This window comes from Lathyrus oleraceus, chromosome 1 (assembly GCF_024323335.1).
Source record: "Lathyrus oleraceus cultivar Zhongwan6 chromosome 1, CAAS_Psat_ZW6_1.0, whole genome shotgun sequence".
Taxonomy (NCBI): domain Eukaryota; kingdom Viridiplantae; phylum Streptophyta; class Magnoliopsida; order Fabales; family Fabaceae; genus Lathyrus; species Lathyrus oleraceus.
The window spans coordinates 417,964,664-417,985,145 of record NC_066579.1 but is presented as its reverse complement, the minus strand read 5'-3'; the positions used below and the strand labels follow the sequence as shown (position 1 = coordinate 417,985,145).

The 20,482-nt window shown below is 33.6% G+C and overlaps 1 protein-coding gene across 1 annotated transcript; it reads left to right on the top strand.

The window, feature by feature from the left end:
- Nucleotides 1-222: 222 nt before the first annotated feature.
- LOC127077964 (autophagy-related protein 8C-like) lies at nt 223-1,790 on the top strand. Its single transcript, XM_051018751.1, has 6 exons — nt 223-439; nt 542-604; nt 886-941; nt 1,024-1,076; nt 1,393-1,511; nt 1,593-1,790. Exons 2-6 carry the CDS (start codon nt 568-570, stop codon nt 1,685-1,687), a joined length of 360 nt encoding a protein of 119 aa, XP_050874708.1. The 5' UTR covers nt 223-439; nt 542-567; the 3' UTR covers nt 1,688-1,790.
- Nucleotides 1,791-20,482: the final 18,692 nt, after the last annotated feature.

Genomic DNA, 20,482 nt, shown 5'->3' with positions numbered 1-20,482 from the left:
AGATAGAGTATTTGGGGGGTGTCAGGTCCCGGTGGACTATGTAGGGTGTCAGGATAAAATCTCTAGTTTTTCTATTCTAAGGTGCTCAAGTGGGTTTCCAACCCAGCCCAACACCACTAAAAACCTAAAAATAACCAAGCATATTTGATTTGATCAACTAATACGATAAAACGGCGTCGTTTAAGAGAATGCCAGCCACCCAGCGCAGCTTACTTGTTCACGAAGCGATCCAAGTCTTAAACAGAATGTATAACTAAACATTCCGTGTAAAACTCAAACAGAACCCACCAAGAAAGGAACAGAAAAATAACAAAACCCTAATTTCTCAAATCCTTATCAATTCATCTTCAATATTTATAAACCCTCCTTTTATTTTAATTTTCCCACTTCTTCGTTTCATCGTCTCAAAATCTTCGCTTCGATCATCGATTCTTCCCTGGTGGGTTCTGTAAAAAGTTTCAAGCTTTTCTTTTGTTTTTCTTTCTTCTTTTGCAATCGCAATCAGATGAAATTTCTAATTTTTGGTGTTTGAAATTTGCAGAGACTTATCGCTTTTCCAATTTAATCATGTCTAAGGCTTCCTTCAAGACCCAGCACCCTTTCGGTAATTTAATTTTTATGTGTGATAATTTATTAATCCAATTCCTTTGTTTGCTAATTATTGGGAATCTGAATCTTTTGATTGTTTGAATTCAAAGTTCACTTTTTGTTGTATAAGGAAGAAAAACTAACAGAACTTTGGGAAAAAAATTCATGTAATTGAAATTATTGGGATTCTATGATGATGAACTTTAGCTAAATCAACATGTGTATTTTTTTATGACTTTCAAAACCCTTGTGTATTTATTGGACATGAATAACAGTTTGATGTTTTGTACATGTCAGAGAGAAGACAGGCTGAATCTACTCGCATTAGAGAGAAGTATCCTGATAGAGTACCTGTAAGATTGTTTTCAGTTTGCAGAGATTGTATTTGTGTTTATTCTTGAATTCACTCTTGCTGAAATAAGCATTTGTTTTCAGGTGATTGTGGAGAAAGCTGGAAGAAGTGACATTGCAGACATTGATAAGAAGAAGTAAGTGATTAGGTCACATGTTATTATGTCCGTTTTAGTTAGTTCTATGGCCAAAGAATGCCTATTTCGCCGTCTATTTTTTTTGCGCCATGATTCTTTTAGGGTCACATGTGAGAAAGTACGCCCATTTAACAGAAAAGGAATGTATAAAACCAATGTGTGGAATGGTTTGAGTAATTTTGAATTTGAGGATTTCTTGTGTTTTTGTCTATCTTGATAGAAACTAGAACATAAACAACCATTATATTATCTTATCTTTGCTTTTTTCATGCTCTAGTTGATTATTAATTGGGTTATTCTTGTTGTGATGCTGTAGGTACCTTGTCCCAGCTGACTTGTCTGTTGGTCAATTTGTTTATGTCGTCCGCAAAAGAATTAAGCTCAGTGCAGAGAAGGCTATTTTTGTTTTCATCGACAACACTCTACCACCGACTGGTAAGTATCCAGCCTAACAGAAGTGATTTTTTTGCCAGTTTAGTAGTGAGTGATTATTAACTAAATCCCCTGTTGTTGCAGCTGCTTTGATGTCTGCTCTTTATGAAGAACACAAGGATGAGGATGGCTTTCTTTACATGACTTACAGTGGAGAGAATACCTTTGGATCCCAGTAGGAATAGTTTGAGACAACCTTTATGTAAATACTTATTATTTTCATTATCTTTTATGTTATGAATTTCAAGTTTTCTATTAATGGATTTAGATTTTGTTAATGCACATTTGAATTCTCAGTTGATTGCTTTCAGTAAAATATTCTACTCTATGGATGAAAATTGCATAGAAGCACTATTTTCTACAAAGATTTGTAGTAGAGTTCCCATTAAATTGTTCTGGTTTCTTGTGTCCCAACTTTTTTTTACTTCCAAATTTGAAATTTCAAACATGATATTAGCAAAGCAAAAACAGAGATTTTAATAGGTGGCCTCTAGGAGAGGATGTTGGTTGGTGCCACCTCTCATTTGATGAGTGACAAACAAAACCAAATTTAATTGCATGTAACAAAAATATATAAATCCACTACATATATATGGAATCATAGTTTTTTTTTATTGAAAAACCATGATTTCCTTATATAATTTAACTCAAATTCCAAGAGATTCTACTCAAAATCAAGTGGATGTGAAGAAGTTAAGGATGGATGTTGGTTAAATATCCTGTCTTATGCCACACATGAAGTCCTTATGATACAAAGAGGCAGATTTGTTACTCACATTCACCAATCTTGGAAGAATGTTTTGATCCGAAAGGAAAGACTTGAAGTTACTCAAGCAATTTTGTTTAAGAAATTTAATTTGATGCTTAAATTCATGTGATTTATGAAATAGTTATGATAAAGTTTGAGCCTTTTTAAAATGTGGGGTTGGTGAAGTCTTTTATAGGACAAGTTCACTTCTTGGAGTGTGCCCCAAAGGATGTATACATTTTACTAATAGATGGAATGATGTTGATAATTAATATTCAAGTGTCCGACTTGGTTTCGATCAGGATCGGGATTGGGTTGGTTTAGCTTAGTATTAGTCCCTTTGAAGAAATTTCTTCTCGTTCAAAAAATTATTATGAGTGATCTAAGAGTACTGGTTAAAAAGTTATATAATCATAACATGGTTAAAAAAATATTGAAAGTAAATATTAAATAATTTTTTAAAATTGAATCAATAGTAAATTTATTCATATTATTATTCAATATTTTGATTAACAACTTTATGTTTCCCTTATAATTATTTTAATTTGGTATTTACAAAATCATAAGTTATGATTTGTTCAAAAGTTGTTTTCTATAGCTGATGTAAATCATCAAAATTATTAATGACAATAAAAGTACATACTGTGGAATACTATTAATTCTATAGTTTAAATGTATTTGAAAATTGAATCAATAGTAAATTCGTTCCTATTATTCAATATTTTGATAAGTAACTTCGTATTCCCGTCATAATTATTTTAATTGGGTCATTTAAAGAAATGATAAATTAATATTTGTTCAAAGTTTATTTTCTATAGTTGATCGTCATAATCAAAAATATTAATAACAATAAAAATATTTTTCTCGAATACATTTAATTCTATAATTTAAATATATTTAAAAATTAAATCAATAGTAAATTTGGTCAGATTATTATTTAATATTTTGATAAGTAACTTCATGTTCCCGTTATTCTTATTTTAGTTTGGTTATTTAAGACAATGATAAATTATATGAGTTATTCAAATTTTGTTTTCTATAATTGATCAACATCATAAAAAGTATTAATGACAATAAAAATATATTTTCCGAATACATTTAATAATATAATTTAATCGTAATTTAAAAATTAAATCAATAATAAATCTGTTCATATTATTATTTAATATTTTGACTATGAATTCCGTGTTGCTGCTATAACTATTTTAATTTGGTGTTTTAAGAAAACAATAAGTTATGATATGATTTGTTCAAAATTTGTTTTTTGATCAACATTATCAAAAATATTAATGACAATAAAAATATATTTAATTCTATAATTTAATTATAATTTAAAAGTTGAATCAATAATAAATTTTTTTCTATTATTATTTAATATTTTGATCATGTTCCTCTTACAATTATTTTAATTTGGTGTTTTGAAAAAAATGATAAATAATGATTTGTTCAAAAAAAATCTATAGTTGATCAACATTATCAAAAATATTAATGACAAACAATAATAAGAATGAAAAAACAGAAAGATAAATTATTTAATCAAAAATATATATTATTTTCAAAAGAAACATATTTTATTTATTTTTGGAGCATACATATAGTTTTTCTATATAAACAAATATTTTGATCAACCATATATTTTCTCGTATGTCAATAGTAATATTATTTTCATATTATTTGTAAAAATATTTATGCAATAATTTATAAATATCATCTAATAACATAGTTTTTATAAATATTCTCTTAATTATATAAATAAATATTAGTAACATAAATAAACACAATTTATCCGTATTTGGCTTCATATATTATTTTAAATATATTTAATTATACAAAAAATGTAATGATTCGTACGGGTACTGGTGTGTTACGCGCATTTTTTCTAAAAATATAATATGAATAAAAAATAGAAAGAAAAAATTATTTAACCAAGAAAATTTATTATTTAAAAAAAACATATTTTTATTTATATTTGTAGCATAATATAGTTTTTCTATATATACAAATATTTTGATCAACAATATATTTTTTCCTATGTAAATATTAATTTTGTTTTGACATTATTTTTAAAAATATTTATGCAATATTTTAGTTTTATAAATGTCAACTAATAACATAATATTTAAAAATAGAGATTAATTAAAATATACTGTCAGTGTAAAAGGATTTTACACCCTCAGTTAATTATAGACGTTGGATATTAAAAGAAGTTTGACTTTTATTTTAAAAATCTATAAAATAATACAAACGGGTGATGGTGATGAACCGACCGTGTAAAACTTTTTACACTGACAGTGTATAGTAATTAATCTCTTAAAAATATTACTTTAATTTTATAAATAAATATTAGTAACATAAATAAATATAATTTATCCTTATTTTGGATTCATACATTATTTTAAATATAGTTATTTATATTTTCTTTAATTATAGTAACACCATAATTTAACATAAATATATTTTTTTAAGTATATTAATTTCAATAAGTGAGTCATATTTTAATTATATTTATTTTAATATTATATTTTTTTTCCGAAATTACATCAGTGCAGTACCTATGTATTTGATACGCGCATTTGTTAACCTACTTTAAAAAACGGTTGATAAATCTTTATTTTTTAATATTTGAATCAATAATTTCATATAATTTTCATAATAAAATAAATATTAAAATTATTATTAATCAATAAAATTATTATTAATCAATTTATTAATAACACATTTTAATCGTGTTCAAATCACTATATACTTATTCAAGTGTACATATTTATTAGTGATACACATTGAGTAGGATTTTATTATAACTAAATGATAAATAATACTAAATCATTTTTACTTAGAGAAAATAAATGAAGTAAAATATAAATTACATTTCACATTTTATACATATTTATATGCATTAAAATTTAATTTATTTTGTTTACAAAATAATCAAATATGTATATTTACTATAAATTTATTTATTATTTAGATTATCTAGTATTAATTATAGCATAACTGAAACAATCAATCATATTAATCAAATGTGATTTTTTCAAAACGTCAATATATTTTTCTTGATACATTTCAAAGTTATGCATTTTTTACTACAACATTCTTCGGTTCCATATCTTTGGTTCTAAATTTATTTTAACTAAAATTAAATTTATAAAAATGCAAAAGCACTAATTCTAGATGTGTGACGGATTTATTCCAAAATAAATAATAAAATATAAAAATACTCAATTTTAAATTTAGTAATTTATTACGACACACCCAATTAAAAAGCTTTTACATAATTTTGTCATCTTTTAAATGTCCAAATTTAAGAATATACTAGTATGAACTCATTAAATAATTAGATTAAGCTATTCATAGTATATTGCATTGCAATCATCATTTAATATCAATCAATTAGCCAAAAATATATATCATTATTAAAAATGAATTAATTTTGAATGATGAAAGGAGTTCGTGAATATCTCTAATATATTTTTGAATGTTGTGATTACCTAACAGGTATTTAAATCAATAATTCCATTTCCACCGCTGTATAATATTTTTAAGAAAAAAATTTACAATAAAAAAGACTATCTTAAATGTAAATTAATCATTATTAATAGTGATTATAATAAAAAATTATTTTTTAATGAAGCGTTATAACGATTACAAGTGAATTAATTAATTAATTTAAAAACTTATAAATATAATAATAAATATATTTATATTCTATAAAAAATAGAAAGTTTTAAAAGAGTTTAATGAGTGACTTATATTAAAAAAGAATTTGAAAATGAATGAGAGAGAAATATAAACTATTTAATATTAATAAAGTGATATGAAATATATTTTTTTTAATCATAAATCATCTACATCAGGACATTGTTCTTATTTTACAACATTATTTTGCTTTTAGGGAATTGCTAACTCGTATTCTAAAGGTACAAGATAAAAAATCCATTTATAAAAAATATATTGAAAAATAAAATTAAAACATTAATTTTATATTTTTATTAAAATTAATATATAATTTCCAACACATATTTTAAAAATATAAGTTAGCATTATCCTTATTTTTATGATAGATTCAAAAGCTGCTGCATCTTTGTACGGTTTAACCGAAATAATTATGAATATTATAGATGTCATAATTAGAAAGCCGGATAGAATAGAGAGAAATGTAACACTAATACTATTTTTCATATACTTCTTTTATTAATTAATAGTATAGTTTCTACTATCTTATAGAAACTACTCCCACAGTATGTTATTATTATTATTTTCTCAATTGTTTTTTAAATGTTATTTTTTGTAATTAATACTATTTTAAAATGTGTAAGTGATAATTTAAAAGAAATAATTTTTTAAAAAAAATTAACACTTAAAAATAAACTGATGAAGTACTAAATAGTGATATTTTGATGTATTGTCACTTCTCTTGAAACTCTGTAAAACATTATACATAATACATGCAACTTCTATTTTTAAAATTGATTTCAAACCGAAATGGATACGGCGAATAAAATGGTTAGACTATGTAGTTCATGTCGTTAACCAGGTCACAATCGTAATAACTGTCCTAGTGTTGGAACGAGCACAACCAGATAAATTCAGATGTACCTCTGTTCGCCGTATCCATTTCGGTTCGAATCCGGGTGCTGTTAGGGCGACCCTTTTTCTTCCTTCGCGTAACTTCGTTGTGCCAGACGATATCTCCTTGATATTCTGGCCAATAATCCTCTTTTGCCACTACTGAAAAACTAATTTTATAAACATTTGAAAGGCTGGCGACTTTGTAAACTTCAGATAGCAAGTAGGATGGATCCCTTCGAACCTTTGAGCACGCCGCTATGACATGGGAGCAGGGGGTACGAAAGGCTTGGAACCTTCCGCAGTCGCACCAACCTCTATCTAATTCGACTCTGTACTGTCCCATTGGCATGCCCTCATTGTGATCCATGGACTCGGCAACACTAAACCAACCTTTTGTTCGGTCAAATACCGTAACCACGTGTGTGTTTGCTTTGGCAGCTTCATGTCTGATGAATTTCATTGAAGCATCACTGAACAATTGTCCAGATTGCAACACGGAACTCCATTTTGAGCGTCTGGTTTCAAACAACGCCCCTAGCCTGAAATATGTAGCTTGCACCAAAGCGGTTATTGGTAGGTTACGAATTCCTTTGAAGACAGAGTTCATTGATTCCATAAGATTTGTTGTCATGTGGCCCCAACGTTGTTCGCCGTCGTATGCCCTAGTCCACTTCTCCAACAGAATACTATCGATCCACCGAATCGCATCTTCGTTCGACAATCTTATTTCCTCACGGTAGTGTTTGAAAGAAGGTTCTGTCAATGCGTAACCTGCATTGACAACCTTCTTACGCAACGTCTTATCTTTGATTTCTCGCATGAAATTTTGAGCAATATGTCTAATACAAAACACATGCGTCGAATGAGGATTTTGCCAGCCATTGTCAATGTTATTATATGCACTGATGATTGAGGGGTGTCTATCAGAGATCAAACACAAGTTAGGCTGAGGTGCAACGTGCAATCGGAGATTTCTTAGGAAAAAACTCCATCCCTCAGAAGTCTCCCCTTCAACTAAGGCAAAGGTGATCGGAAAAATATTGCTGTTTCCATCTTGTGCCACTGCCATCAGTAACGTTCCTTTGTATTTTCCATACAAACATGTACCATCAATTTGTATAATTGGTTTACAGAAAGAAAAACCTATGATACACGGTTGGTACGCCCAAAATAGACGGTGAAATATTCTATTTCCAACAACACACGTACCATCTGGTGTATATGCGGGCAATGTTTCCATCTTGAAAATTGTACCGGGAGCATAGTGTTTTAGAGCGAACATGTATTTTGGAAGTTGTTTGTAAGATTCCTCCCAATTGCCAAACACTTTTTCAACAGCTTTTGTTCTAGCTATCCATGCCTTCCTATATGATGGTGTGTAGTTGTACTCTGCCCTAATATGCGAGATTATGGTACTCACCTTTAAAGACGGATTATCGCCAATGACAGACAATATTTCATCGCATATTAGTTGAGAGCTTAATTTACGATGATCTTGCATTAGGTTTGTCAACATGCATGTGTGATCTGGACCCATTGATCCAATCTCCCAAGACTCCTTCCTCTTCCTGTACGAAGCTGACAACTTAAAAAGGTAGTGCTCATTCGGACAATAAACTTTATACCTCAATGCGTCAGTTCTGTCAACTCTGAAATCTGCTGATAGTTCCATGTGGAATTTTTTGATGGCTTTTACACATTCCTCTTTTGTGCGAAATGTGTCTCCTTGTTTCAGAGATCCTTGCATTTGCACATAAGGATTGTACCATACATCTCCCGAAGGTTCATCTGAACCCAAATTTAACCTTGTCATGTGTTGGGGTGGGCAATATACATGACCTACTGGTATTGACTCCTCTTCCTCTTCAGCGTTCACCATCGAATCAACGATGATTTCAGGTTCCTCTTCTTCATCGTCTAGAACATTCACCTCAGCTTGTTCGTCATCAGTCTCACAAAACACTTGTGACTGATCAATGTACTGGGACTCCTGTTGTTGATGTGGTAATATATACAACTCTATATCGTTGTAACCGGATTGTTCGTGACTGCCAAACATATGTTGAACATCATCATCATCTCAAATCTTCTTCTGATAAAATTTTACCTGGTTTTTTGCAAAACAAACTGGATTTTTATAGATGATCTGACCCACATTATTGCACTGCAATTTCTTTTCTATTCTTTGTTTTAGGTGTGAAAAATTTGATCGCCAATTTATTGTAAAACGAGTCACGTGTGTGTCTCGAAAACAAAAACCGAACAACTGATGATCAAATATTTCACCTTCAACATGTGCACTGATCATATAATGTTGTGTGGAAGACATTGTGTTGAACGGAATTGAAACTGAATGCATTGGAGATATTGTTCAACCGCACAACATAAATAGATGGCCAATGCATTAATAAATTCATAATTGTCTGTACAGACTTGACTATACTTGCAGATGAAGGAATCCAGCATGCAGAGAAAAGAGTGAAAATAATACATGCAGTTGAAGGAATCTAGCACACAGAGGAAAGACTGAAAAGAATACACAGAAGGAAGACTGAAAAGAATACTCAATAGGCAGGGAATCCAAGAATCTCTGAGTTCTCTGTGCCCTAATGTGCCCTAAGATTAAACATAAAGTAAACATAGACGCCCATTCCCTTGGCACCATAAAGTAACATAGGCGCCAAAGGTTTGGGCGCCTCTTCACAAAATTTAACATAGGCGCCACTAGGAAGGGCGCCCCTTCCAAATGCCTTACACATAGGCGCCAAGAGGAAGGGCGCCTCTTCCTTGCATGTGAAAAGTCAAAGGTATTGGCTCCTCTTCCTCTTGCATGTGATTCCTTCACATGCGCCTAGTAGATTCCTCACATGACCTTTGTCATTCACTTGTCATTTCTTGCCTTTGCCATGCTGAATTTTGTCATTCACTTGTCTCCTTGCCTTTGCATGCAACCAATCACACTCTTTATGGTTTCTAAACCTACTCACTCATTCATCTATAAATAGTCTCTCATATCAACAATATCAAATCATCTTCATCACACTCTTTTCTTCTACCATATTTCTTTCATCTAAGAAACTCAAGCTTTGCAAAATCGAATCATGTCTTTGTTAACTATGGGCGATGAACACAGAGGCATAATCGAGAATATCTCGGCATTTGTATGTTATCTCTCTCTTTTAGTTACTATTTCTGGATTACTTCTAATACATATGTTCTTTGTGTTATACCTTTGAAATCTCTTTCTTTTTAGTTTCTATTTCTGGATTACATCTAATACATATTTCTTGAGTATGTATTTCTTCTTCTAATTGTATTTTCGTTTTTTTTTGTTATTAGGATCCGAAGCGGTTTAGATGTCGTGTACATGAATATGTACCCCACGATCCTTTAATAGAACCATATATTAGAGGATGTGGATTTAGAAATCTACTAAACATTGTTTCGTACTCGGTGGACTACAAGTTCATTCTGGCTTTGTTGGAGAGGTGGAGACCCGAGACCCACACATTTCACCTTCCGATTGGTGAGTGTACCGTCACACTGGAGGACGTGTACATGTTGTTGGGTCTTCGTATAGATGGAAAGGCAGTGAATTGGAAAGTTAACCAAGACAACAATATATGCAATGAATTACTGGGTGCCCCTTTGTTAGACGACGAAACTGAGGGAGACACATCCAGTCAAGCAAGGGGGCAAGGTATAAATTTAAAATACCTTAAACAATATTATGCCAGTATAGTACTGTCCGAAGATTCAACCGAGTATGAGAAAATAATAAAAGCTTGGTGTTATATTATGATTTTATTTGGTAACTTTTTGTTTCCAGAAAGTACAGGTAATTCTGTGAATATAATGTATTTACCTTTATTACGCAACATCAATAAGGTAAACACTTATAGTTGGGGTTCAGCTGTGTTGGCCCATCTATATAGTGCAATGTGTAGAACTGCAAAAAAGAATACCTGTACTTTTTTTTCATGTGCTTTTTTGCTTCAAGCTTGGGGGTGGTCTAGGATGCCGTCGCTCGCCCCGACAAATGAGCGTCCATTCGTGTTCCCCTTTGCAACCAAGTAAGTCTAGCACTTTACCATTCACCATTTAGTTAATTATATCTATTATTTAAATTAAAAGTAAAAAATATTTTTCACTTCTTTTTATTATCTTAGGTGGTCAGTAAGGGGAATGAACTACAATAGGTGTCTGAAACACGCTATTGTATTCTATCGAAATCTATTGGATCACATTGGACATGATGATGTAATACTCCTACCAAACTATAGTTAATCTAAAAATACTTCTCAAATTATTTTCCATCTAACGATTTGGTATTTTTTTTTCCAGTTTGTTTGGAGGCCATATATGGGTCTGAATCATGATGTGAACCATGACGACGCTGCAGTTTGGACAGCGAAGACACCGATTATCCGATTCACTACAGTTGAAATGCACCAAAGTGACCGGGTCAAACTGCAGTTCGGAATGCTACAACATATTCCAGAATCTCCCACGTGTTTGGGGAATTGGCATCAAAAAAGGGTCGATGCACAGTGGGATTATTCTGACTGGAGAGACTTTGCAAAAGACATGTGTCGTCAATGGAGGAATCGACGACAACACATCCTGAACGAACCAGTCATCCAAGGTGCAAGACCGACTCCACAATATATGGCATGGTTTAGGTCTGTAACAACTCAGCAATTCGTATCTGAGCCGCGGTATTTGATGGATCCGCGCCAACTTGCTTCGTCATCGTATGTCCCACATCAATTCACCACCCAACACCAATGTGAACCCACCCAAACCCAACAACCAACCACACAACATCAACCGACCACACACACAAAACAACCACACACCCAACATCGCAACCCGTTCATGCCGACCACCCAACAACGAACCATCCAACGTCGCAATCCATTCATACCATCCACCCAAACACAAAACCAAGAACCAAACCCCGCAACCACAACCGTCTATAGCACAAATGATTCATATGGGTCACGTCATCGTAACCCCCCACCAATGAACACTCAACCACTGTTTAACTATAGTACGCCCCAAGAACCATTACTTTGTTTTCAAAACGACTCAATGGCCCAATTTGGGCAACTATACCGTCCCCAATTCACCCAACCCCAACGCCCTAACTACGATGACATGAGCACCGAACTCCATTACGGAAGCGTCGTTGGCCAGAGCCCATCCGGATATTGGGAGCAAATGATGACACATCTGTCAAATACCGCCGGAACTTCTGCCGGACCTTCCAACCAGCCATCGCTCGATCAGGTCAGCACCCAAAGACCACAAACACCTCAAGAAAATCGTGGGAGACCTCGGAGACAACCTAACGCACCAGGATGTGGAACCGGGGGACGTTATAATCGGGCAGGTCATTAGGTTTTTGATCTTTCTAATGTAATAAATTATTATATATTTAATGAAGTTATTTTATTTTTATTTATTATGTATTAAATAATAAATTTTAAATATTAAAAACACAAAATATAATTAAAAATAATTAAAAAAATAAAAATAAAAATAAAATAACAGGGGGTGTATGCGCCAGATGTGGTGGCGCATACACCCACCACACACACACACAGAGGCGCCTAGCCTATTGGCGCCTCCTTTAGGAGGCAAACCAAGGCGCCACTTCCCTTGGCGCCTCCTTTAGGAGGGAAACCAAGGCACCAATTGCATTGGCTCCTCCTTTAGGAGCCCAATGCATAGGCGCCCGTACAACTGGCGCCTCCTCTAAAATTTTAAGGGGTGCGCCAACTCCCCCGGCGCATCCTCTCCCAAACCACTACGCCAAAAACTGGAATAGACAGCGCCCCTTAGAGGGCGCTTTATTACAAAAGCGCACTCTAAAGTGAAGAGAAAAAATAAGGAGCGAACAACTGGAATAGACAGCGCACTTTAGAGGGCGCTTTTGTAATAAAGCGCCCTCTAAGGTGAAGCGAAAAAATAAGGAGGAGATAGAGGGACAACAATACAGGGCGCTTTTTAGAAAGCGCCCTCTAAGGTTACCCTTAGAGGGCGCTTTCAAAAAAGCGCTTTATAAGTCCATGTGCATTTCCAGTTTATAAAGCGCTTTTGGAAAGCCTTAGAGAGCGCTTTTAGAAGCGCCCTCTTAGGCCCCCTTTAGAGGGCGCTTTTGTAACAAAGCGCCCTCTAAAGTGAAGCAAAAAAAAAAATGGAGGGACAACAATAGAGGGCGCTTTTGTGAAAGCGCCCTCTAAGGTTACCCTAAGAGGGCGCTTTTGAAAAAGCGCTCTCTAAGTCCATGTACATTTCCAGTTTATAAAGCGCTTCTGGAAAGCCTTAGAGAGCGCTTTCATAAGCGCCCTCTTAGGCCCCCTTTAGAGGGCGCTTTTTTTCCACAAGCGCCCTCTAATGTCTCCTTTAGTAAACATTAAAATTATAACATACTGCGCGTTTTGTTATTTCACTATCTGTTATTAGCGTTCTTTTTCACGTTAGGGTTCTGAGGCATTTTCCTTCCACCTCTGTTAGATCTACATGCGCGTTTCCTCCTTCTACCAATCAAAGGTACACGCTTTTCCCAATTACTGTTTTATGTTATTGCTTTGTTTTAGCTTTGCCCAATTTTTGTTTTACCTTATTACTGCGCGTTTCCTCCTTCTACGTTTGTTTCGACCATGATAGCGGATGCACTAGGAAATTGACGGTTGGTTTTTAGTGACCATGATTGCGGATGCAATGGGTTATACGACCTATGAACATCTGATTTTGTGTCAACACCAGTATCATTAGAAACCTAGGTCCAAATGTGTTTGAACTCTTCTGAAATTGTTTTTTATTTATTCTAATTAGTAATGGATAATACATGGATGTCTTCCAATCGGTTGTCGAGAGAGTACGAGAATGGGGTATCAGAATTCGTTAAGTTTGCCGTTGCGCACGCCGAAGACCCCAGTAGAATGATATGTCCTTGCTTGGGTTGTTGTTATGGGAAACGGGTTGACGCAGTTCAGTTGACATCGCATCTAATGAGGCATGGAATTGATCGAAGTTATACATGTTGGAATTTGCATGGTGAGAAAAGTAACGAGAATGTTGAACCGGGGGATAGTACGACCTATGCCTCAAACTATAGTGGCGCAGATACATACGATTGTGATCGAGTTGAAGAGATTGCAGAAGCACTTGAAGGAGATCTTAAGGATTGTCCCGAAATGTTTGAGAGGTTGGTAAGTGATGCAGAGAAACCTTTGTATGATGGTTGCACTAAATTCACAAGATTGTCTGCGGTATTAAAGTTGTACAACTTAAAGGCGGGCAATGGGTGGTCGGATAAAAGTTTCACAGAGTTATTAGCCCTTTTGAAAGATATGCTTCCTGAGGATAATGTTCTTCCCAATCGAACATATGAGACCAAAAAGATGTTGTGCTCTATTGGCATGAGCTATGATAAGATACATGCATGTCCAAACGATTGCGTTTTGTTTCGAAATGAGTATGCATCGTTAAATGAGTGTCCTAAATGCGGTGTCTCGCGATATAAGAACAAGTTGTCTCCAGCAAAGGTCTTATGGTATTTTCCTGTTATTCCGAGATTTAGACGCATGTTTCGTAGTGAAACCGATTCAAGACACTTGACCTGGCATGCAAATGAAAGAATTATAGATGGAAAGTATCGACATCCGGCAGATTCACCACAGTGGTTGAAAATTGATAATGATTATCCTGAATTTGGAGAAGAATCAAGAAACCTTCGCTTGGCATTATCTACTGATGGAATGAACCCACACGGTATCCAGAGTATCTCACACAGTACATGGCCTGTGATTATTATGATTTATAACCTACCTCCATGGCTATGTATGAAGCGTAAGTACATGATGTTGTCTATGTTGATTTCTGGACCTAAACAACCAGGGAATGACATAGACGTGTACTTGAAGCCCTTAATCGAAGATTTAAAGATTTTGTGGGAGACCGGTGTGGAGGTTTATGATGGATATAGGAAAGAAAGTTTCAACTTGAGGGCGATGTTGTTTGGCACAATTAATGATTTTCCAGCATACGGAAATCTATCAGGGTATAGCATAAAAGGTCAATGTGCGTGTCCTGTTTGTGAAGATAAAACAGATTGGAAGCGCTTGGAGTTTGGTCAGAAGAATGTCTTTCTCGGTCATCGGAGATTCTTAAATTCAAATCATCACTACCGTGGATGGAGAAAGGCGTTCAATGGAGAGACAGAACAAGGCAGAGCTCCACCTATATTGACGGGTGATCAAATTTTTGAAAAGATGAAAGATTTGGATACTCAGTTTGGCAAGCCTTTTGCCCACACACTTGTCAAAAGTGGGTGGAAGAAGAGGTCAGTTTTTTTTGAATTGCCGTATTGGAAGTCCTTGTATGTGAGACATTTTCTTGATGTTATGCATATTGAAAAAAATGTATTTGAAAGTGTTATTGGCACGTTACTCAATATACAAGGAAAGTCTAAGGATGGCCTTAAGGCAAGAAAGGACTTGATAGCGATGGGAATAAGAACTGAATTAGGACCCTTGAAGAAAGGAAAACGAACATATCTACCGCCTGCTGCTTATACTCTATCTAGAAAGGAGAAAAAAACATTGTGTAAGTTTCTAAGTGAAGTTAAAGTTCCAGAAGGGTACTCTTCAGATATTAGAAGACTTGTGTCTATGAAAGACCTCAAGTTAAAGAGTTTAAAGACCCATGATTGCCATGTTATAATGGAACATTTTCTCCCAATAGGTATACGTTCTATTCTTCCAGAAAAAGTAAGAAGCTCTATAACTAAGTTGTGTTCTTTCTTCAAGTCAATTTGCAGTAAGGTGATCAATCCTGCGATCTTACCAATGTTGCAAAAAGAAATCGTTATTACTTTGTGTGAGCTTGAAATGTTTTTTCCTCCATCATTTTTTGACATAATGGTACATCTAGTTGTTCATCTTGTGAAAGAGACACAATTGTGTGGACCAGCTTATATGAGATGGATGTACCCTGTTGAACGTTATATGAAAATATTAAAAGGGTACGTGAAGAACCGAAGTCGACCAGAAGGTTGTATGGTTGAAAGATACATTGTTGAAGAAGCTATTGAGTTTTGTACTGAATATTTGTCTAATGTTCAGTCAATCGGACTCCCCAAGTCTCAGCTTGTCGAAAAGAAAGAAGGAAAAAATCTAATTGGAAATAAAATCGTGGCAGTATCAAGGGTCGAACGGGATCAAGTGCATTTGTATGTTCTGCACAATGAGAATGAGGTTGAGCCGTATGTTGAAATTCACAAGGATGTTCTCCGAGGTTTAAATCCCAATAGAAATGAAAATTGGATAGTACGAGAGCACAATCGATGTTTTATACCTTGGTTTAAGGATCATATTTATTCAAAGTATTATTCAGATCCCGCTTCAATAACAGAAAGGTTGAGATGCTTAGCATATGGTCCAAGTTTCCATGTTTTTTCTTATAGCGCATACGCGATTAATGGATACACATTTTATACCAAAGAACAAGATGATAAAAGTACTATGCAGAATAGTGGTGTCACCGTGGTAGCTGAAGCAATGCACATATCAAGTGTGAGGGACTTAAACCCCAAATTTGCAAATCTGTCGTATTTTGGTGTTATCGAGCGCATTTGGGTGTTTGATTATGAGAAGTTTCAGATTCCTATATTTGGTTGCAAGTGGGTTGAAAATAATAACGGCATTCGAATGGATAAGTCAGGATTTTTGCAAGTGGATCTTAATAGGGTGGGATACAAAGATGAGTCTTTTATTCTAGCCTCTCAAGCTAGACAAGTGTTCTATGTCAATGATCCGAAAAGTACGAAATGGTCTATAGTTCTTTTTTCCAACAAAGTAATTGATGAAAACACTAGAGATCAAGGTGATACTGATGTTGAGATTGAATCGTTTACCAGAAATGATCAAGATGAGAATATTATATCAAATGATTCATATATTAGAAATGATCATAATGAGGGTATTTGGATCAATCCAACCGTCCGTGTTGTTAAGAGACATGTAGAACATATTCCAACCAAGAAAAGAAAGAGAACTTAGTGAAAAAGGTACAGGTCAAATGATTTTAATTGTTTTCTTTATTACAGGTAAAATGACTTTTATGATTTTAATTGTTTTTACATTTGTCATCTGATTTTAATTGTTTTCTTTTTTACAGGTAAAATGATGATGCTGGATATTTGTTTAGATGGAGATGCTCTATTGTCGTCAAGCCTCATTCGCGTAGATGATGATGCTGGATATTTGAAAGTATCCCTCTACGACAATGGAACATGTCCATCTAAACATATATCAATTCTATCTTCAAAAGATAAGGGTTCAATGTTGGCAAGTTACATTGGTTTCCTTGTTCGACAACATATTCCGATTACATGTGATAATTGGAGAAGTCCGGACTTGAAGGTTGGCAAAGAAAAAATATGGTCGGAGATACAGGTACTTACCATATATTGTTATATGTTTTTTGTTGCATCAACTTTGCAGCCCTGTATTGTAGGCAGAATTTAGGACTTCTCAAAGTTGATTTCTTGTTACTTTGTCGTTCATAAAATACACCACTAAATTCTATGCGTTTAATTTTTAATTTTTTTTCATCAGGCTTGTGTCTCAATAGAGGATGGGTATCTGCCTAAAGTTACTTTTGTAGTGGTCCAAAAGAGACATCACACCCGTCTCTTTCCTGTCAACCCCAAAGAGACCGATAGAAGTGGAAATATTATGCCAGGTTTTTTCAATATATTTCTCAACGCAGCTGGTATATATTATCATTTGAATTTATCACTTTTTGCTGATTTTGTTGTTCTAAATTGTCAAAGGAACCGTGGTAGACACCAGCATTTGTCACCCTAGGGAATTTGATTTTTACCTTAACAGCCATGCAGGAATTCAGGTAATATTAGCTATGTCATTTAACTTTATGCCATTGTTTACTATTTGTTGCTCAATCGCCTTTTGACAGTTCTGTGTTATTTGCATTTGGACGTGTTCTTTTTGCAGGGGACTACTTATGCTGCCATCTGTTGTTTTGGTTGAGCCTTATTTTGTATGGATGTGCGATAGAACTACTAGACAGCTTTTGGATATACAGAACATGTTTGCCACCATGGGTGGATGGGCGTTTTTGTTTAGTATTGGTTAGAACTATTAGACAGCTTTTGGATACAGTGGTCACTGGGTGTTGGTTGCTATGTTTTATTCTCTTAATTGTAGTACTTTGAGAATATGTTGTTATATATTGTTGATCAAAGAATCATATATTAATGTTGTATATATGGAGGATTAATGTTGTATATAAATGGATTCATGTTGTATATATCAATGGATTAATGGTGTATAACATTGGATTAAAGGATGAAATCAATATGAATTTTACACTTTTGCAGCATGCGAACAGGTTACCAATTAAATATATATCCACTGTTTTTCAAACAAATTTTTTTAAAATAACTAACACTTTAGAGGGCGTTTTGTCCAGAAAGCGCCCTCTAAACACTTTACATTGACAACTTTAGAGGGCGCTTTTTCCTGAAAGCGCCCTCTAAACACTTTACATTGACAACTTTAGAGGGCGCTTTTTCCTGAAAGCGCCCTCTAAACACTTTACATTGACAACTTTAGAGGGCGCTTTTTCCTGAAAGCGCCCTCTAAACACTTTACAATGACAACTTTAGAGGGCGCTTTTTCCTGAAAGCGCCCTCTAAACACTTTACATTGACAACTTTAGAGGGCGCTTTTTCCAGAAAGCGCCCTCTAAACACTTTACACTGACAACTTTAGAGGGCGCTTTTTCCAGAAAGCGCCCTCTAAGGTGTCCCTTTATGGACCACTCCAGAGGGCGCTTTTTTCTTAAAGCGCACTATAATGTGGCCACTTTAGACAGCGCTTTCTCCAGGAGAACAAAGCGCTGTCTTTACCTATGCCAGCGCCAGATTAGAGGGCGCTTAAAAGCGCTGTTATAGACCAAAATAAGCGCCCTCTTTTCCCTTATTTGGCGTAGTGAACATGGTTATTTTGGAAAAAAAATTGAAAACTTGGTTATTTTCGTATTTTATTTGAAAAACATGGTTATTTTAAAAAAAATCCCAATATTTATATGCAGGTGAGATTGTAAACAAATAAAATATATATTTTTTAATTGATAGCATAAGTCACTTCTTCTTCTTTCTCTATTTCTATTTTTTTTCTATACTTCTAGTGTTTGATAGATCTCTTATATTTTTAAATTTATTCTAATTAAAATTTTATTATTTCTTTCAACTAAAAATTATTAATTTTTTATGAAATTTTTTATATCTTAAATTAAAAATAATATCAAATTAAAAATATTATTTTTCATTTTATATATGTGAAAACTTTTTAAAATAAATTTCAGAAATAATTTTTTTTTATTTAACTGTAAGAATATGAAATTACCTATTTTGGTTCACAATATTTCTAATATTTTGTTAATAATTTGTTTATGATTTTATTTGAGAAATTTTGAATATGTAAGTTGTCTAATATCTATGTGCAAGTTGCAAACCAGGACAAAGTATTTTGAATATGTGAGTTGTCTAAATCATACAAAAATTTACAATAATACTCACTACCATTCCGAAAGAAGCATGAAGCTATTATATTATAGAAAAATGAACACATAGTAATAACTAACCTTCCTTCACATTTTCTGAAGTTCGTTGAAAAATTGAATACTTAGCTCATTTGTAAACCTGTCCGAAAATCAAATGAAATGATAAATTTACTACATCAATAAGAAAAAGCTTTAAGTAGAACACACTAAAAATAATGTCTTACATTCGATCTTGTTGATAATATGTGAATAAGTACTTCAGAAAGTCATGATTGTCGTCACCATAGATATACCATCGCAAAACTACACACCGCTGTAAAAAACAACAAATGAAAAACGTATGACTCAAATACATAGTAGTAACTCGCCATCTTCAACATACCATCACCATTCTAACCTACACCACCATCTCCTTCGTCAACCTTTAACCACACCAACAACAATTCAACAAACAACAATCACCATCGACAAAAAAATAAAATAATAATATAACAAACCAACAAAGACAAAAATATTTTTTTATTCCCCCTTTATAATATGAAGATTCCATCTCTATGGATTCTGAGTGCATTATTTCAACCCAGATTCTATTTTAATCCAACGTGGCATGCCTCATTTATCTGACGTGGATTTTTTGATTCCCCTTTAATCCAACGTGACCCTGAGTTAATATGTGAAGGACTTTGGCAAGGAAGTTGAGACCGGATTTGGCATGCAGTTTGGTGTAGAATTGAGTTCAAAGAAGCTTGAAAAGACTAAGAAAAAGCTTGAAATGGGGAAAAACAAAAGTTATTGGTTGATGATTTCACTCGTGGTGTCTTGGATTTTGTTCTCTATTATTATTTAGTTAATGTAATTTATTATGTATCAGTAATGTTACTATGATGTATCAGTGTATCAATCAGTATTCTATATAATGGGAAATTTGGTATTGGTTACATTTGTGATTTGTTTTAAAGTTCTATTAACACATAACAAAATGCATAATTGAGCAATACTTATAGAACATAGAGTGTAACCAAAAAAACACATAGATAGTAAGTAGCACTTAAAGTGC

Coding starts and splice junctions, on each gene's coding strand:
- LOC127077964 (XM_051018751.1), top strand. CDS start 568: ATGTCTAAGGCTTCCTTCAAGACCCAGCACCCTTTCG. Junction 942..1,023: donor AGTATCCTGATAGAGTACCT/GTAAGATTGTTT, acceptor ATTTGTTTTCAG/GTGATTGTGGAGAAAGCTGG. Junction 1,077..1,392: donor GCAGACATTGATAAGAAGAA/GTAAGTGATTAG, acceptor GTGATGCTGTAG/GTACCTTGTCCCAGCTGACT.